The sequence below is a fragment of the Brachycentrus maculatus genome, unplaced genomic scaffold (genome assembly GCF_059751285.1).
Source record: "Brachycentrus maculatus isolate JH-2025_06_01 unplaced genomic scaffold, ASM5975128v1 h1tg000880l, whole genome shotgun sequence".
NCBI classification, from domain to species: Eukaryota; Metazoa; Arthropoda; class Insecta; order Trichoptera; family Brachycentridae; genus Brachycentrus; species Brachycentrus maculatus.
In genome coordinates, this window is record NW_028281605.1 from 210,001 (window position 1) to 224,693 (window position 14,693).

The 14,693-nt window shown below is 31.0% G+C and overlaps 1 protein-coding gene across 2 annotated transcripts in view; it reads left to right on the forward strand.

Annotated features, from left to right (window-relative positions):
* The window catches only part of LOC148299929 (sodium-coupled monocarboxylate transporter 1-like), a 299,651-nt gene that overhangs the window by 167,863 nt on the left and 117,095 nt on the right, over positions 1 to 14,693 (forward strand). For both annotated transcript variants that reach the window (XM_088275487.1, XM_088275488.1), the window contains one exon: positions 5,786 to 5,855. In XM_088275487.1, the coding sequence (XP_088131613.1) occupies positions 5,786 to 5,855 (70 nt within the window). The remainder of the gene's footprint in view (positions 1 to 5,785; positions 5,856 to 14,693) is intronic.

Below are 14,693 nucleotides of genomic sequence, written 5' to 3' on the forward strand. Positions count from 1 at the left end.
TTTAATAATTTTAATTTAATAATTTAATAATTAATTTGCCCGCCAATGTACTTTTCATTTTCTGTACATGAAGTTTAAATAAATAAACAAATAAATAATTATAGAGTAAATTCAAGATAGATTTATTTTCAATCAGTTTTCTGATAATTTTTTTTACATTTACCTGCCGTTTTATTACTATCCTAACTGCAGACAAGCCTTTTAAAGTAGATGTTTTGCGGGTTATTTCTTTAAATAAAAAAAGTTGTCCAAAATATATATCTTAGAATTATACGAAACATGGCTTTGTTGTACATAGAATTAGAACCATGGCTTAGTCTTCTAGAAACTAGTGGATTGGTGCTCTAATAAACGTGTTTATTTCTTCTAAAGTTCTGAAAATTCGTGATTGAGTTATTCTTTTTCCTCAAAAATAAAAAATAAATATGACAGTATTCAATTTGATTTTGTAGTATACAAAATGTAAATCAACGTACCCCATGCGTCATTGCGTCCTCGCTTCTCCATACTAAGTGTTTCTTCCGCAAAAACAACGAAAAAAATATGTGAGCGCCCTCGTTCAAATTATTACGCTTTGCCATTTATTTTTGTTGCCTTTTTGCATATAAAACCCTTGCATCTTGGGCACAAAACAGCTCCACGAGATGGTGTTTTCCCCAGCCTTTATACAAACGTTATAATAATAATTTCCCGATAGCTTTCATGAATAATTTATACAAGAAGAAAATTGTGGCCGAGCGTTGAATATCGCTTAGAGTAAGTATAATAATAATGTACCCTGTAAACGTACCACCGTATACAGGTATGTAATACTAAGCCATGGTTTGCAAAATTTTAAGAAAAATATTTTTAACCATCTTTTGATGAATGTACCTACCTGCCTTGTGCATCATAAGCGTGACTTTTATATGCAATATATGTTTTTTTTAAGTAAAGTTTAATAAACACAAATTACACATAATGAATACACATCATTTATTAAATTTATTGATTGTAAACTAAGATTTATAAAGCAATATTGACATTTTTCAAAGTAATTTTTAAAGAAAATGAAAAAACAATTATCAATAATAAATTGTCACTTATTTTATTGCACTTTTTTTTATAAATTTCCCAAATAAAACTATCAAAACAGCGAAACATACAGTACACAGCTGAGTCCTGGTTCCAACCCTAATGTAAAGTAAAGTTTGAAATTTTACAAAAGGAGAATGCAAGTAGACAAAATGCTTTCGGAATACGATCCCTTACACAAATGTTCGCAAAACGATGTATATAAATTGTTGGCATACTGTAATAGGGAAAGAACGGTAAAACAAATTTATAAGGCGAATATAGTTTTAAATAGGTGCAAAGGTAAACTAAGGAAAACTTGGCATGATCAGGTATGTCAATTACTTGAAAACGGTCAGGTCAAGAGTCGAAATAATCGCCGGGTATGTAAGAGGAGATGCATGAATGTGGAAGAGCGCCTACACTAGATTTACCCTTTACACGATTAATACGTTCCACGCAATACCGTGTAAAAAAAAGTAAACCAAAATAATATAAAAATATGGATGCTAAGTTTTCTTGTACATATAAAAATAATCAAAATTATATGCGAGAGATGAAGGAATTTCCAAATTACTGTAACGCACTGATAATTATTTAAAAAAATCCAAGCGTTTTATTTCGAAATTGTAAAAAAAAACGTGAAAAAAAGGTGTTGAGTTTATATTTTTAGAAAATACAAATTGCGTGAATTCGACCAGTTAACATCATCTAAACAATCAATTGTTCCATTAACTTATTCGGCGGTCACTTTGTGGTAAAACCTATCGATTTTTAGTTAAAATTTACTATTATTTTTTGACATCTCATCAAAGATGAAGAAGAATATGGAAGTCTGGGCATTTACGGGGCTTACGACCGTCATAGGCTGGTTTAAGTGATCACTTTACACACGTGTAACATTCACCAATTCTACCCATTATTGACAACCACACTACTCAAATTCTTGGAAGTTCTATATATATGAACCAATTTAGAAACCTTGTTCATGAATCACTAAAACTTCACTAGAACAAGTATTTGGACACACTCAAAATGTTGTAAAATTTACTAAGTGAAAACCACTTTTTCTTAAAAGTTACTGTGACACGTGTTTCGATGTGTCACAGTAAATTTTAAGAAGAAGAGGTATTTATTTAGTAAATTTTATTTCAAAACAAATGAATTGTGATTGTGCCAACCCTGGTTTAGATCAGGTAAAATATACAAAAGAAACCGAGCGAGGAAATAACAAAAGAAAATAAAAGGACGCCGTAAAATTATGAAGATTATAGAAAGTGTGATGATTACCTATATTTCCAGCTAATGTGTGTATCCAAAGTACATGATTACTAACACAATATTTTAATTAGACATAATTAAATGTATGTTTTATACCTACATTTCTTGGTGGAACTGCATTTTATACATATAATAAAATAACAAATAACGTCGTAACCGACATCATCAGATGTCGGTTACCCCGACACCCGGTTGTTGGTCAATAAAATTCATGTTGATAAAAATACATGGTTGTTATTTATTCTACAATCTATTAACTTTTAAACTATACATAAATATGGTAAGATTATATATATGTTTCTATCGCTTGAATTTCCAATCAATGTTTCAATTTTTATTTCTACAAATTCTAAAAACCGAATCGGTTTGATTCATCTCACAAAGTATTTTAAATTTGGAACAATTTCATGCCTGAAACATTTCATATTCTAATTTATAGATATTCTCGTTTATCATTAATTGAGTTTTTTTTATTACACATGACTAGTTTCAAAAACTTCATTAGATTTAGTAATCACTTATCGATGAAAATAACCGTAATTTTCGAAACTTTGTAGTTATGTGTGATAGGATGAAACTCAGTGGTATTTATACGAGTGTTTCATTTTTTAAATAATCATAATATCATTCCACAACTTTAGTGCTGAATTGATATTTTCGTGAAAAAAAAATAAAAGTAAAAATGACTTACCACAAAGCAAAAGCTTTAAATATTAGTAATATTGAGAAAATGATATTTTTTTTAAAGAAGAAAAAAAAGAAATATTTCTGTTTTTATTATTTACACAAATATTTCAATTTCATATTTCTGTGAGCTTAAGCGGCTCATTTTTAGAAATAGGTATCAAATTGTGGTAGAGTGGGTTCGAACTGAGAAATTCTGACTTAAGAGTCCGCGACACTAACCACGGGACAACAACCCTACACATATCAATTTTTGAAAACCGAATCATTTCATAGAAACAAAAATCCAATTAAAAATTATTTTTCAAGATATTTGAGATAATCATAAGAGCATAATTCACGTTTTTTGTCAACCTCCGTCGAAAATATGTGAATCATAAAAATTACCATCCACACTCGGCGAAATCGAAAAAATCGCCATAAACGGACACACTTTTTACTGTCAAGCAATTTATTTCCTTGACGCCAGGGGGTGTGTTTTCCATGAAAGTGCCATTTTTCTCAGCAGTAAACCAGGGTGTTTTATTCCTCGAGGAGAAGAAGCCACGTGTCCAAGGGTGTCCTGAAAATCGTAAAGAAAAATGTCGTGGAATATAAACTTATACGACTAATGTAAGAGAGCGCTTTTATTACACACCCTGTATATGTCGAAATGCCGAAACCGCAGTTTTTAAATGGACATTATATTATTGAAGAAAGTGGTATCCTACGTTTTGGTTTTATATTTTTTGGCTACAAGGAATACCAACATAAGTTTAAAAATTAAACTTCTGTAGTAGCATTCAAATGGATTTTTCATAATGATAAAAAAATTCAATGTTGGATTAATAAGTGTGTTTTTTTTCTCAATAAATATGTATGAAAGTTATTAAATTTTAATTTTTTTATTTGATACCTTTTTTTATATCTAAAGGAAGGTCATTGAATTTTTGTAAAAGGAGACATAGAATATATATTTATGTATTATTCAATTAAACCTTTTTAGGATCACACTTCACCAGAATCCACTCTACATACTTTCATTCTACCCATTCTACCAATTTCACGTTTCACTTCATTAGGTGGCTTCGTGCAACCCCCTACCCTTAGGTGTGATAAAAAGCGGCGTTGTAAATGAAGAAACTCAGATCATTGATTCATCACGTTCTCATAGATGGCGCTCAGTGTTTGAGTGCCAATTACACCGCGGGAAATCCCCCAAGATTGCCACTCCACTTCCGGTATTCTAGTACCCAGCCAATACTTAAACTACAAGCAATACACTCGTGTTACATGAACTCAACAAACCCTCTTTAATTGCGACTTTAAAAATATATATATGCGATTTCTGATCCAATGAATTGAAACTTATTACTATTTTATTTTGTACATTAAAAGCACTGTTAACTTTGTGATATGGTAATTTAATACTCTCCTTATCATTCATCGTTCACATTGTAAAGTGGTATTACACAAAGTGAACGATGAATGATAAGAAGTTTTTTTTTATTCCATTAGACTCTGGTTTATTTACCCTACGACTCATATATCAATATAAAAATTTCAAAAGCATAAGAAAGGATGCCAGAAACATTGAAAATATGCACAATATATTAATGCCATGTTTTTTTAAAGATTTATTTCATGTATTGTTATCCACCTTGAAGTCTGTACTTTCTCAGCATTTCTTCTCCATGTTATAATGGATAAATTTATACATTGTGTTCCACTCTCTCTCGCTGCTCCCTGATAGTGTGTGAAGGAGACGTGTATTTGCTAGTGCTTACTATTTGTTATTTTTTTATTATTTTATGTTTTATACTTTTTGTTTCTCTATTAGTGTATTTTTATATTAGATATTGTATTTATGTATTTTGTCAAAGGCATTAGCCATTCAATAAATAAATAAATATACATACTTCTTTCAAAACTTAATGCAAAAAAAACGAAATTATAAAAATTACAATAAATAAAATTAAAGGTATACAGTGATTACTTAATTCGACAGTTTGTAAGACTCAAAATGCTTTGATTCCAAATACCCTTGTTTAAAAACTAATAGTACTTCTTCTCATGTATAACAAATGTATGAAGCAAATGTAATTCATATTTGAAGCAAAGAAAGACCAAGGGAAACTTGGCATGATCAAGTATTTCAAATACCTGAAAGTGGTCAGGTCAGGAGTCGGAATAATCAGCGGGTATGTATGTAGAGATACATGAATGTGGAAGAGACAAATATTGTTTGCAATGAAAGATTGGTGTGGTGAATTATTATCTCTACATATCCCTGCGGAGGAGCGGCGTGTTAGTTTATTGTTTATTTCTTAAGTTTTTTTTATAATCATTGTTACAACAGTTTGAAAAACGCTAGATAAATATTTATTTATAAATAATCATCTTTATTTACCGGCTGTTAAAAAAACATCCTTTTATTAAGGGAATGCGAGATTTATCTCAGGGAATATGTCAAATTTGGAACAATTTCAGTTCTGAAACAATTTCAAAGTACCTACATAACAGTAAAGTTTACTACGGTTTCGAACTGTATGTGCCCACGTATGTTTATATTCGCTACCTCCCCGTGTACGTTCGCACTTAAAGCTCTCGTGAAACTCAAGGTATTTCCAATTACACCTGAATTTCATACTCAACGTAGTTTCATTAATGCCATTCATTTTGTAATTGATAAATTAAACCGTAATCCATTCAATTATGTAAACGTACAATTTATGCTTACCATAATACGGAATTTCATTGTAACTTAAATTTTAATTTAATTATACAGGGTTGGGAGCACTAGAGCGAAACGGAACGCCACCAATTCGATTCCTGAGATTCTTTCAAATGCAAATCCGGTAAGTGTATGTCCGTTTTCATAGTGTAGTGGTTAACACATTTTACTTTTATGCTGGAGTTCATTGCATCAATTCCCAGGAGGTGAAAGATAAATATGTGTGTTTTTTTTCCTCTCATATGTATTTAATATTACCCCGATTGATCATCATACCTTTATATAAATAACGATACATGTATTTAACATTACATCAATTTGATGCAGTACCCTATGCACCAATAGGTGCGAATATATTCTGGGTAGCTTAAGTATACTAACATAATTCGTATCTTTCATATTTAGCGAATATGAAAGAAACAAATTTATATTCAAAATAAAAATTTCATGAGAACAGTAAAAGAAAGTTATACATAAAGGTAGTTTTAAAAAATTAAGAATTCAGAACAGGTTAAAATGTAACATTTTTACCAAGAATAAAAATGAGGTAAAAATGCACATAAAACAGAAGTAAGGTAGAAAGTATGTTTTTTTTACTTATTATAAACATTACACGTATGCTTTCTTCTTCCTGGCTTCATCTCAACTTATCGTCTGTTAGACTGTTAAGGTCAGCTTTGCTAATCCTCAGGTTGAAGATCTTTCTATCGTGTTACTTGTGAATTTTTTTTATTTATTCAGAAATTTAACAGAACTTTAACATAAATACATTTACAATAATGAATAGCTATGTTAACTTATTAACCGATTTTAATGGACACTTGAGTAGTCCACTTGCAAACCGCGTTATGTTAAAAAATTAAGTTTCTAAGCCAATGGTGACAGCCGGTAGAATATTAAATCTTCTACCGATTTAAGCTTTTTTGAGAGACTTTAGAATGTGAAGTGTCAATCGACATCGTTTTGTAAGAGTATTGACTTTCTATTCCATTTTATTCCTAACTTAACGAGTTTTAGCAGATTATGTTAATGATGGACGTTAATATTTTTATTTTTTTACCAATTGGAGCCATTTTCTAAAAAACAAATATTTACTTAACGTAGTTTGCAAGTGGACTACTCACTTCTTAGTTTATGAACCTCTCATACCTTAAGGAATTCCATTTCAAAATAGTATAATTCGTTAAATATACGATTTATAGTGAGATCATACTTAAATAACTAGACTTATTTGATTATCATTTTTAAATTATATTACGACTTGGTTTTAACCACTAATTATTTTGTGTCACGTGTTTCGATGCATTCAATATCTTTTGAAACTTAAAAAATCACCTAGAGTGCGTCGAAAAACATGTCGCTCACTCCTTTCAACAACGTCATATATCAAAAAACTTGATTTTTCAGGATATCGTTTTTTAAGTTTAAAACATAATCAAATGTATTAAATATAAATATCAAGCCACTTTTTGAACTTTCTACTGTGCATGGGATCTTTTTAGTTAAAACCTGAATGTTTTTTCTCCATTTGAAAAATATTTAGTATATTTAAAAACATAATTAAACAATATCTTTTCTTCAAAATGCAAAAACAACACTTTCTGCCCTGTAGCGGGTAAATATTAAGTTAAAAATATGTCGCTTTTGCTGGAATATAGTACATTTTTTGTGCACTCCGAATACATGCATAACTGAAAATTTGTTGATTTTTGAAATATGACGTTGTTGAAAGGAGTGAGCGATGTAACAATAAAGTTTAATTATAAATGATATTTACAAATTCAAATTGAAATATGTATATTAATTTAAACATAATTTTATAACTGATGTTTCTTGTTCCCATGAATATAAACAAAATGATATTTAATTAATATTGTGGTTTTTTCGCCGACCGAGCTTGTAAAAAAAGTAAAAGAAATGTGGACCTAGTTTCATTTGAGTTGATATCAATTTTGTTTAAGAGAACTTAGCGTAAATATATGCAAAGTACATAATATCATAGGTAGTATATTCAATATTCCATCTCACAGCCCAGGTGATATAAGGGTGAAAAGCTTATTATAAAGGCTTCAGCGCCCGTTCAACTACCTACCACCAATCTACTAAACTACCCTCCATTCCAGCCAGCTACCCTCTTCCTACCGACATTTGCATCGAGTGGCACGTTTTGTAACTAAAGTGACGTCATTTTGACGTCATATTTCAAAGTGTAGCTTATATTAAATTTTGAATTCCATAGAGGAGAAATTTTGGTGACGAAATGAGAAATGGCTCTCGAGCCAAATGGGATTTAAAACGAAGTGATTTTTTTATGTTTTGCAACGGAGAAAATGTATTCCAAATATATATGTATATATATATATATATATATATATATATATATATATATATATATATATATATATATATATATATATATATATATATATATATATATATTTTAAATATATTAAAAAACCTACCATTATTGAAAATTACATCATAAAATTTTTAAATTATTTTTTTTTGTATCTGATATGAAACGTGTATCATTCTTCCCATTTTTTTATGAAAGAAGGTGGAAGTCTGTGCATACCGGGGCTTACGACCTGGCATTTGGCTGGCTCAAGCGATCACTTTATACACCTGAAACTTACCTTTGTTCAAAAGGAATAAGCTTATACTTCACAAATCCCTCAATTGATGGCGTTACAATCGGCCTACTTCACGAACGTATCGAAAACCTAACCGGTATGCGGAAGGATGTAAGACTTACTTGTATTTTACTTTTCACCTGTAGATGAAAATGTCTGTTTGTTTTTGAATCTACATATTTGTGTCATGAAATAATACAAGTGCTTAATATTTCAAAAAAAGATCTAAGACCATTGCATAAATACAAGTGCAATATGGATATTAATTAATAGGCAGAATGGTGAACGTTATATAAGTGCATAAAGTGATCGCTTAATCTAGACAAATTCCAAGTCATAAGCCCCGGTAAGCTCAGACTTCTTTATACATGTTTAACATTTTTTGTTACTATTATTTAACACGGTTACAAAAGTTTTTTTTTTATAATTTTAATTCATTTTCTAGATATTTCTACTTTTACGATCATAAAATTAATAACGAAGTTCTCTTAAATAAAGAGACTTAACTATTGTGCTTAGAGAGGTATTTATACTTATTGTTTATTGATTATGTTTGTTGGTAATATAATTTATTTTTATAGTAAGTTCATAAAATCATGAAATCGAATAAAAAATCACCAAAGTTTTCATATCGCTCACTCTTTTCAAGAACGTCATAAATCAAAAATCGACAATTTTCAGTTGTGCATGTTTTCGGGATGCCCAGAAAATGTACTATATCCCAGCAAAAGCGGCATATTTTTAACTTAATATTTACCCGCCACAGGGCAGAAAATGTTGTTTTTGTATTTTGAAGAAAATGTATTGTTTAATTATTTTTTTACATAATTTAAATATTTTTCCAATGGAGAAAAAACCTTCAGGTTTTACCTAAAAAGATCCGATGCACAGTAAAAAGTTCAATAAGTGGCTTGATATTTATTTTCAAAACATTGTGTTATATTTTTAAACTTTAAAAACGTTCTCCTGAAAAATCAAGTTTCTTGATTTATAACGTTCTTGAAAGGAATGAGCGATATGTTTGTTTGTAATACAATTTTTTTGTGGATTTTATTTCACTATAAGATTAACATACATGTATTTATTCGTTTTTTTTTTTTTTTAGCTTTTTAATGTCTTATTTTTTTACATCTGTAAGGAAAGTTATAAAGTTCTTGGTTCCCAAATATTTACATTTCATATAATAATATTGTAACGTAATCCTGTTGATAGTATTATTATGTCATTTTGGTGTCCTAATTAGATTTATTGCTATTTCCTTTTTAAGTAACTTATTGACCATTTTAGATAACGCGCATATTTCCGGCTCGTATAAAATCCCGAAATAGTTCACCCCGCCGATTATCCCTGGACCTTGTAAATCACAATAAGTATAATATAGTATATAGCCTGCGTAGTACATAGGCATTTGGGAGGCTTTAAATCATCGTTGTGAGCGTGAAAGGATATCCAGAATCCAAATATTCGATTCCATTTTTACCACAAAGGACATTCAGTCTTAACAAACAGTAAAACCAACCCTTATAATATGATATATCGACATATTTAAAAAAATATATTTTGGTGCTGGCTTTAAGAGATTTTAGAACTCAAACTAAAATGTTTTTTTTTTAAATCTCATCATAGATGAAGAAGAATATGGAAGTCTGGATATTTATAGGACTCATAACGTTTTTAATTTAAATTTAACTAACTAACCAACTAACCATCACGCCGTTTCCCCGCAGGGGTAGGCAGAGAGAATCGAACGCCACACCACTCTGTCTTTGCAAACATCTTTGCCTCTTCTACATTCATGCATCTCCTCATACATACCCGACGATTATTACGACTCCTGACCCGACCGCTTTCAAGTATTTGACATACCTGATTGTGCCAAGTTTTCCTCGGTCGTCCTCTGCTTCTTTTTCCAACTACATTCGCCTCATAAATTTGTTTAACCGTTCTTTCTTCACTCATACGCTCCACATGTCCAAACCATCTCAACACACCTTTCTTAATTTTATCGATAATGCTTATCTCAGCCTTACATTCTTTCCTTATTTCATCATTCAAACATCTATCAAACACAAAAATTTTAATTTTACTTAGTAAATACCACTATGACACGTGTTTCGATGCATTCCGCATCATTTTCAAACATCGTATATGCGGTACACTATATAAAATAATGGGGAATGATTTTAAGAAATAGTTAGTGGTATCAACTAAGTAAAACTTAAATAAAAAATGGATAGATTTATCCATAAAGTGACTGTCGAATCAATTAATGAAACATATAACATTTTATAGGATGGTTAAGTGATCACTTTACACACGTACAATATTCACCATTCTATCAAAGTTTGATAACCACACTGGTTAATTTTTTGGAACTTCTAGATAAACCATATGATCAATCTCATGACACAGTACATATGGGTTCACACCTATCTTTGTTGGATTGAGAAGCTTTTATTAAGTAGAGACACTTTAATTTATATGCAAAGGTTTTAAGCTCTGTAAATACCCAGACTTCCATATTCTTCTTCATCTATTTTGAGATATTAAAAAAAAGTAAAATAACTCCCTAGTGCAAAAAAAAACAGATCAAAAAACAAGTATTTTTGACACACTCAAAATATTGTGAAACATGTAGGTAAATGTTTATTTGTTAAAAATGTTTTTTTAATAATTTGATATTTTTTTACCGCAATGTGAGCACCGTCTGTTGAACGTAATAGCAACACTCGCAATACTTAACATTGCTCATGACGGACAACTTGCTTCTTGACAGATACTGTCACTTTGCATGTCATCTATGCTTGCATCAACTTCGTGGGTTAAAATATTTGTGATGGTTAATCTGCTTCTTTAATGATCAATATCCACCCGACTCTATCCTCCGCTCTTCTCTTCAACTCGGCGTAACCGCTACAACGCATATCGGCGATAATTTCATATAGGATAAATGGGGTCGTTCTCTGTATTTTGTGCCTTCCGCAATTGTAAGGAGCAGGAGTGTCTTTTATTATGGCCGATACATTTGACTCACTGTTGTGTTACTTTATTTATCAAGCATCTAGACTTCCTAACCCCGCTTAAAACCTCATTTTTACATACACGTTTCTATCAAATAATCCCCAATATGCGCCTATAGCACCACATCTCAAACGCCTCCAGCTGCCCCCATTCTGCCTGACCGATAGTCTACGTTTCGCTTCCATACAATAATTTTTATAATTTTTTTTCATTTAAACTTATTTCATCGTGTTTTTTTGTTCCTTTTAATGACTGACATACGTAAAAGCTGTTCTTTGTCACCTTTGTTTATTGAAATATGAATAATTATTCAAGTTGTATGAATTGTGCAATTTATGGATGTGCATCCAATTAGAGCAGTGCTCAGTAGATAGGAACTAATAGTGAATCAAAGTCAGTATCGATCTGACGTATTTGAGTTGAAAGAGTATTAAATAAATAACGTTTATTTTTGGTTAAATAATAAAACATTTAATTAAATAAAGCAGAATTCTAAAATAAATTAATAAAACATATTTATAAGACAAATTTTAAGTGCATTTATTGATTCGGTAGACACGTTGTGGTAACATATCGCTCACTCCTTTCAACAACGTAATATATCAAAAATCGTCAATTTTCAGTTGTGCGTGTTTTCGGTCTGGGCATTTATGGACCTGATGACCGTCATAGGCTGGTTTAAGTGATCATCTTACACACGTGTAATATTCACCAATTCTACCCATTATTGACAACCACACTATTCAAATTCTTGGGAGTTCTATATATATATAAACCAATTTAGAAACCTTGTTGACTACCATGTTGAAACCAATTTGTGAAGTATTTGGACACACTCAAAACGTATCAAATGTTCATCTCAATAATATAATATTGCTTTATATTTTATTTCTTTGTCGTCCGGAATGGACGTATTCACTGCGCAATGCTCAATAAAGCAACATTTAGGAGTTTTTTTTCTCGTTTTTTTTAAATCACATTTTCATATGGTGTACGGAGTATGTGGAAATATTGGTATGATAAGGGAAGTGTAATTAATTATAACCTAACTATGAGTATTTCAATAATTTACAATTAGTACACAAAACCCTGAGGATGACAAGGTTCTTATCAACCCGGTTAAAAAAAAAATAAAAAATTTTAAATGTGCCACAAAGTATCCGCGAAAAACATTCAAGAAAATATTATATTGCAACTTTTACGCACTCAGGTGTACCGTATTGTTTTTTTAGCTGAATTTGTATTCCCCTAGTGTCGTTATCCCGCTTTGCCATTGCACTGCGCAAATTAAGCGAAAATGACCATAAACCTGACGGCCGCCGTCATAAATTCAGATATAACACGTTAAAAACGCAACTGAACCGGAAGTGGATTTGCTTCGCGAAACGGAATAACGATTATGCCGAAACGTCCGTCAAACCGGAGCATATAAATCAAATGGCACCTGACAACCGAAAAATACATTAATAAAACTGTTTCGGTACCGATGGATCTAGGGGATTTGCGTATAATGTGACTCTGGGGATAACAGTTATTGTATTTATTTTTTATTTTTTTAGTATCGTTTGGCAGTTCTGTTAATTTTACATTCTTTTATTGTGAGCAAACTGCTAAAAGTGACTTATTCATTTATAATATAATTCGCGATTTATTCATTTATTAATATATTTCATAGAATGCGAATTAGTATATCGAAATGCGATCTCTCAGAAGAATGTGCGACAAAGCGATGCACGATAGATCTTCGAATAGTGAAATAAGGAAGGAATTCAAGGCTGAGACAAGTATTATCGATAAAATTAAGAACGGTGTGTTGAGATGGTTTGGACATGTAGAACGAATGAGTGAGGAAAGATCGGTAAAACAAATTTATGAGGCGAATTTATTCGGAAAAAGGAGCAGAGAAAGACCGAGAAAAATTTGGCACGATCAAGCATGCCAAATACTTGACAGTGGTCAGGTTAGGAGTCGAAACAATCGGCGGGTACGTATGAGGAGATGCATGAACGTGGAAGTTGCGAAGAATGTTTGCAAGGACAGAGTGGCGTGGCGTTCTGTTCTCTCTGCCTACCCCTGCGGGAAAGCAGCGTGATGGTTAGTAAGTTAGTTTTTCATCGTATATAATGATGTACCCTCAATGAGTTTTCCGTGCCGAAGGCAATATTTAGAGTATCTATTTCCAATATTTCTCAACAAATTCAAGATTCGCTCCACTTAGGAGTTACATATATCAATTTTTATTCAATCCATATTCAGGGTTAAACTTGATGACAAGATTCTTGTCGAAACCGGTTGGAGAAAAAATATACCAATAAAAAAGTGGTTAAAAACAAAGTTGTTTTATTTTATAAAGTTTATAAAATGTGTCACAAAGTATCTGCAAAAAACTTCCAAGATGTTATAATTTACTTTTTGAAAATTAGAGTATTATTTTAAGATATTACAATTCATTATTTGGAGATAAGAATTTTATTAAAACATTAGAAAAAAGTAAATATTTAAAGGTAAGATAAGATGAAACATCCATCGTTTTTTTAATGGTCAAATATCTTTTTTTTAAATGGACAGAATGGTGAACATTACTCAAGTGCATAACGTGATCACTTAAGCCGGCTAAATGCCAGATCGTAAGCCTTGGGAAGCTTGAACTTTCATCGTCTTTCATGAACAAAAAAACGGTAGATGCTTTTGAAACACCTCTTATGTCTATTGACTTATCATCCGTAGGGTGAAAAATCTAGTATCTAGTAGAATAGATATTAATAAATCTAGTAGAATAGATATTAATAAATCTAGTAGAATAGATATTAAAAAATCTAGTAAAATAGGTATAAATAAATCTAGTAGAATAGATATAAATATAAAGGAAATATTTCAACATTTTGAGTGTGTACAAATACTTGTTCACAAATCTGGATTACCTCCAATTATAGGAGTTATTTTTCATATTATTTTTTGACATCTTATCAAAGATGAAGAAGAATATGGAAGTCCGGGCATTTACGGGGCTGACGACCGTTATAGGCTGGTTTAAGTGATCACTTTACACACGTGTGACATTCAGGATTCGGACCTCACATACTAATATAAGAGTTTTTGCTCAATAAAAAGTTTCTTTTCATCTCACCAATAGATGTCTTGTGTGAAGTTCTAGTGATTCAAGAACAAGGTTTCTAAATTGGTTCACATATAGAACTTCCGAGAATTCGAGGACCGTGGTTGTCAATAAGGGGTAGAATTGGTAAATTCTACACGTGTGTATAGTGATTACTTAAACCAGCCTATGACGGTCGTCAGCCCCGTAAATG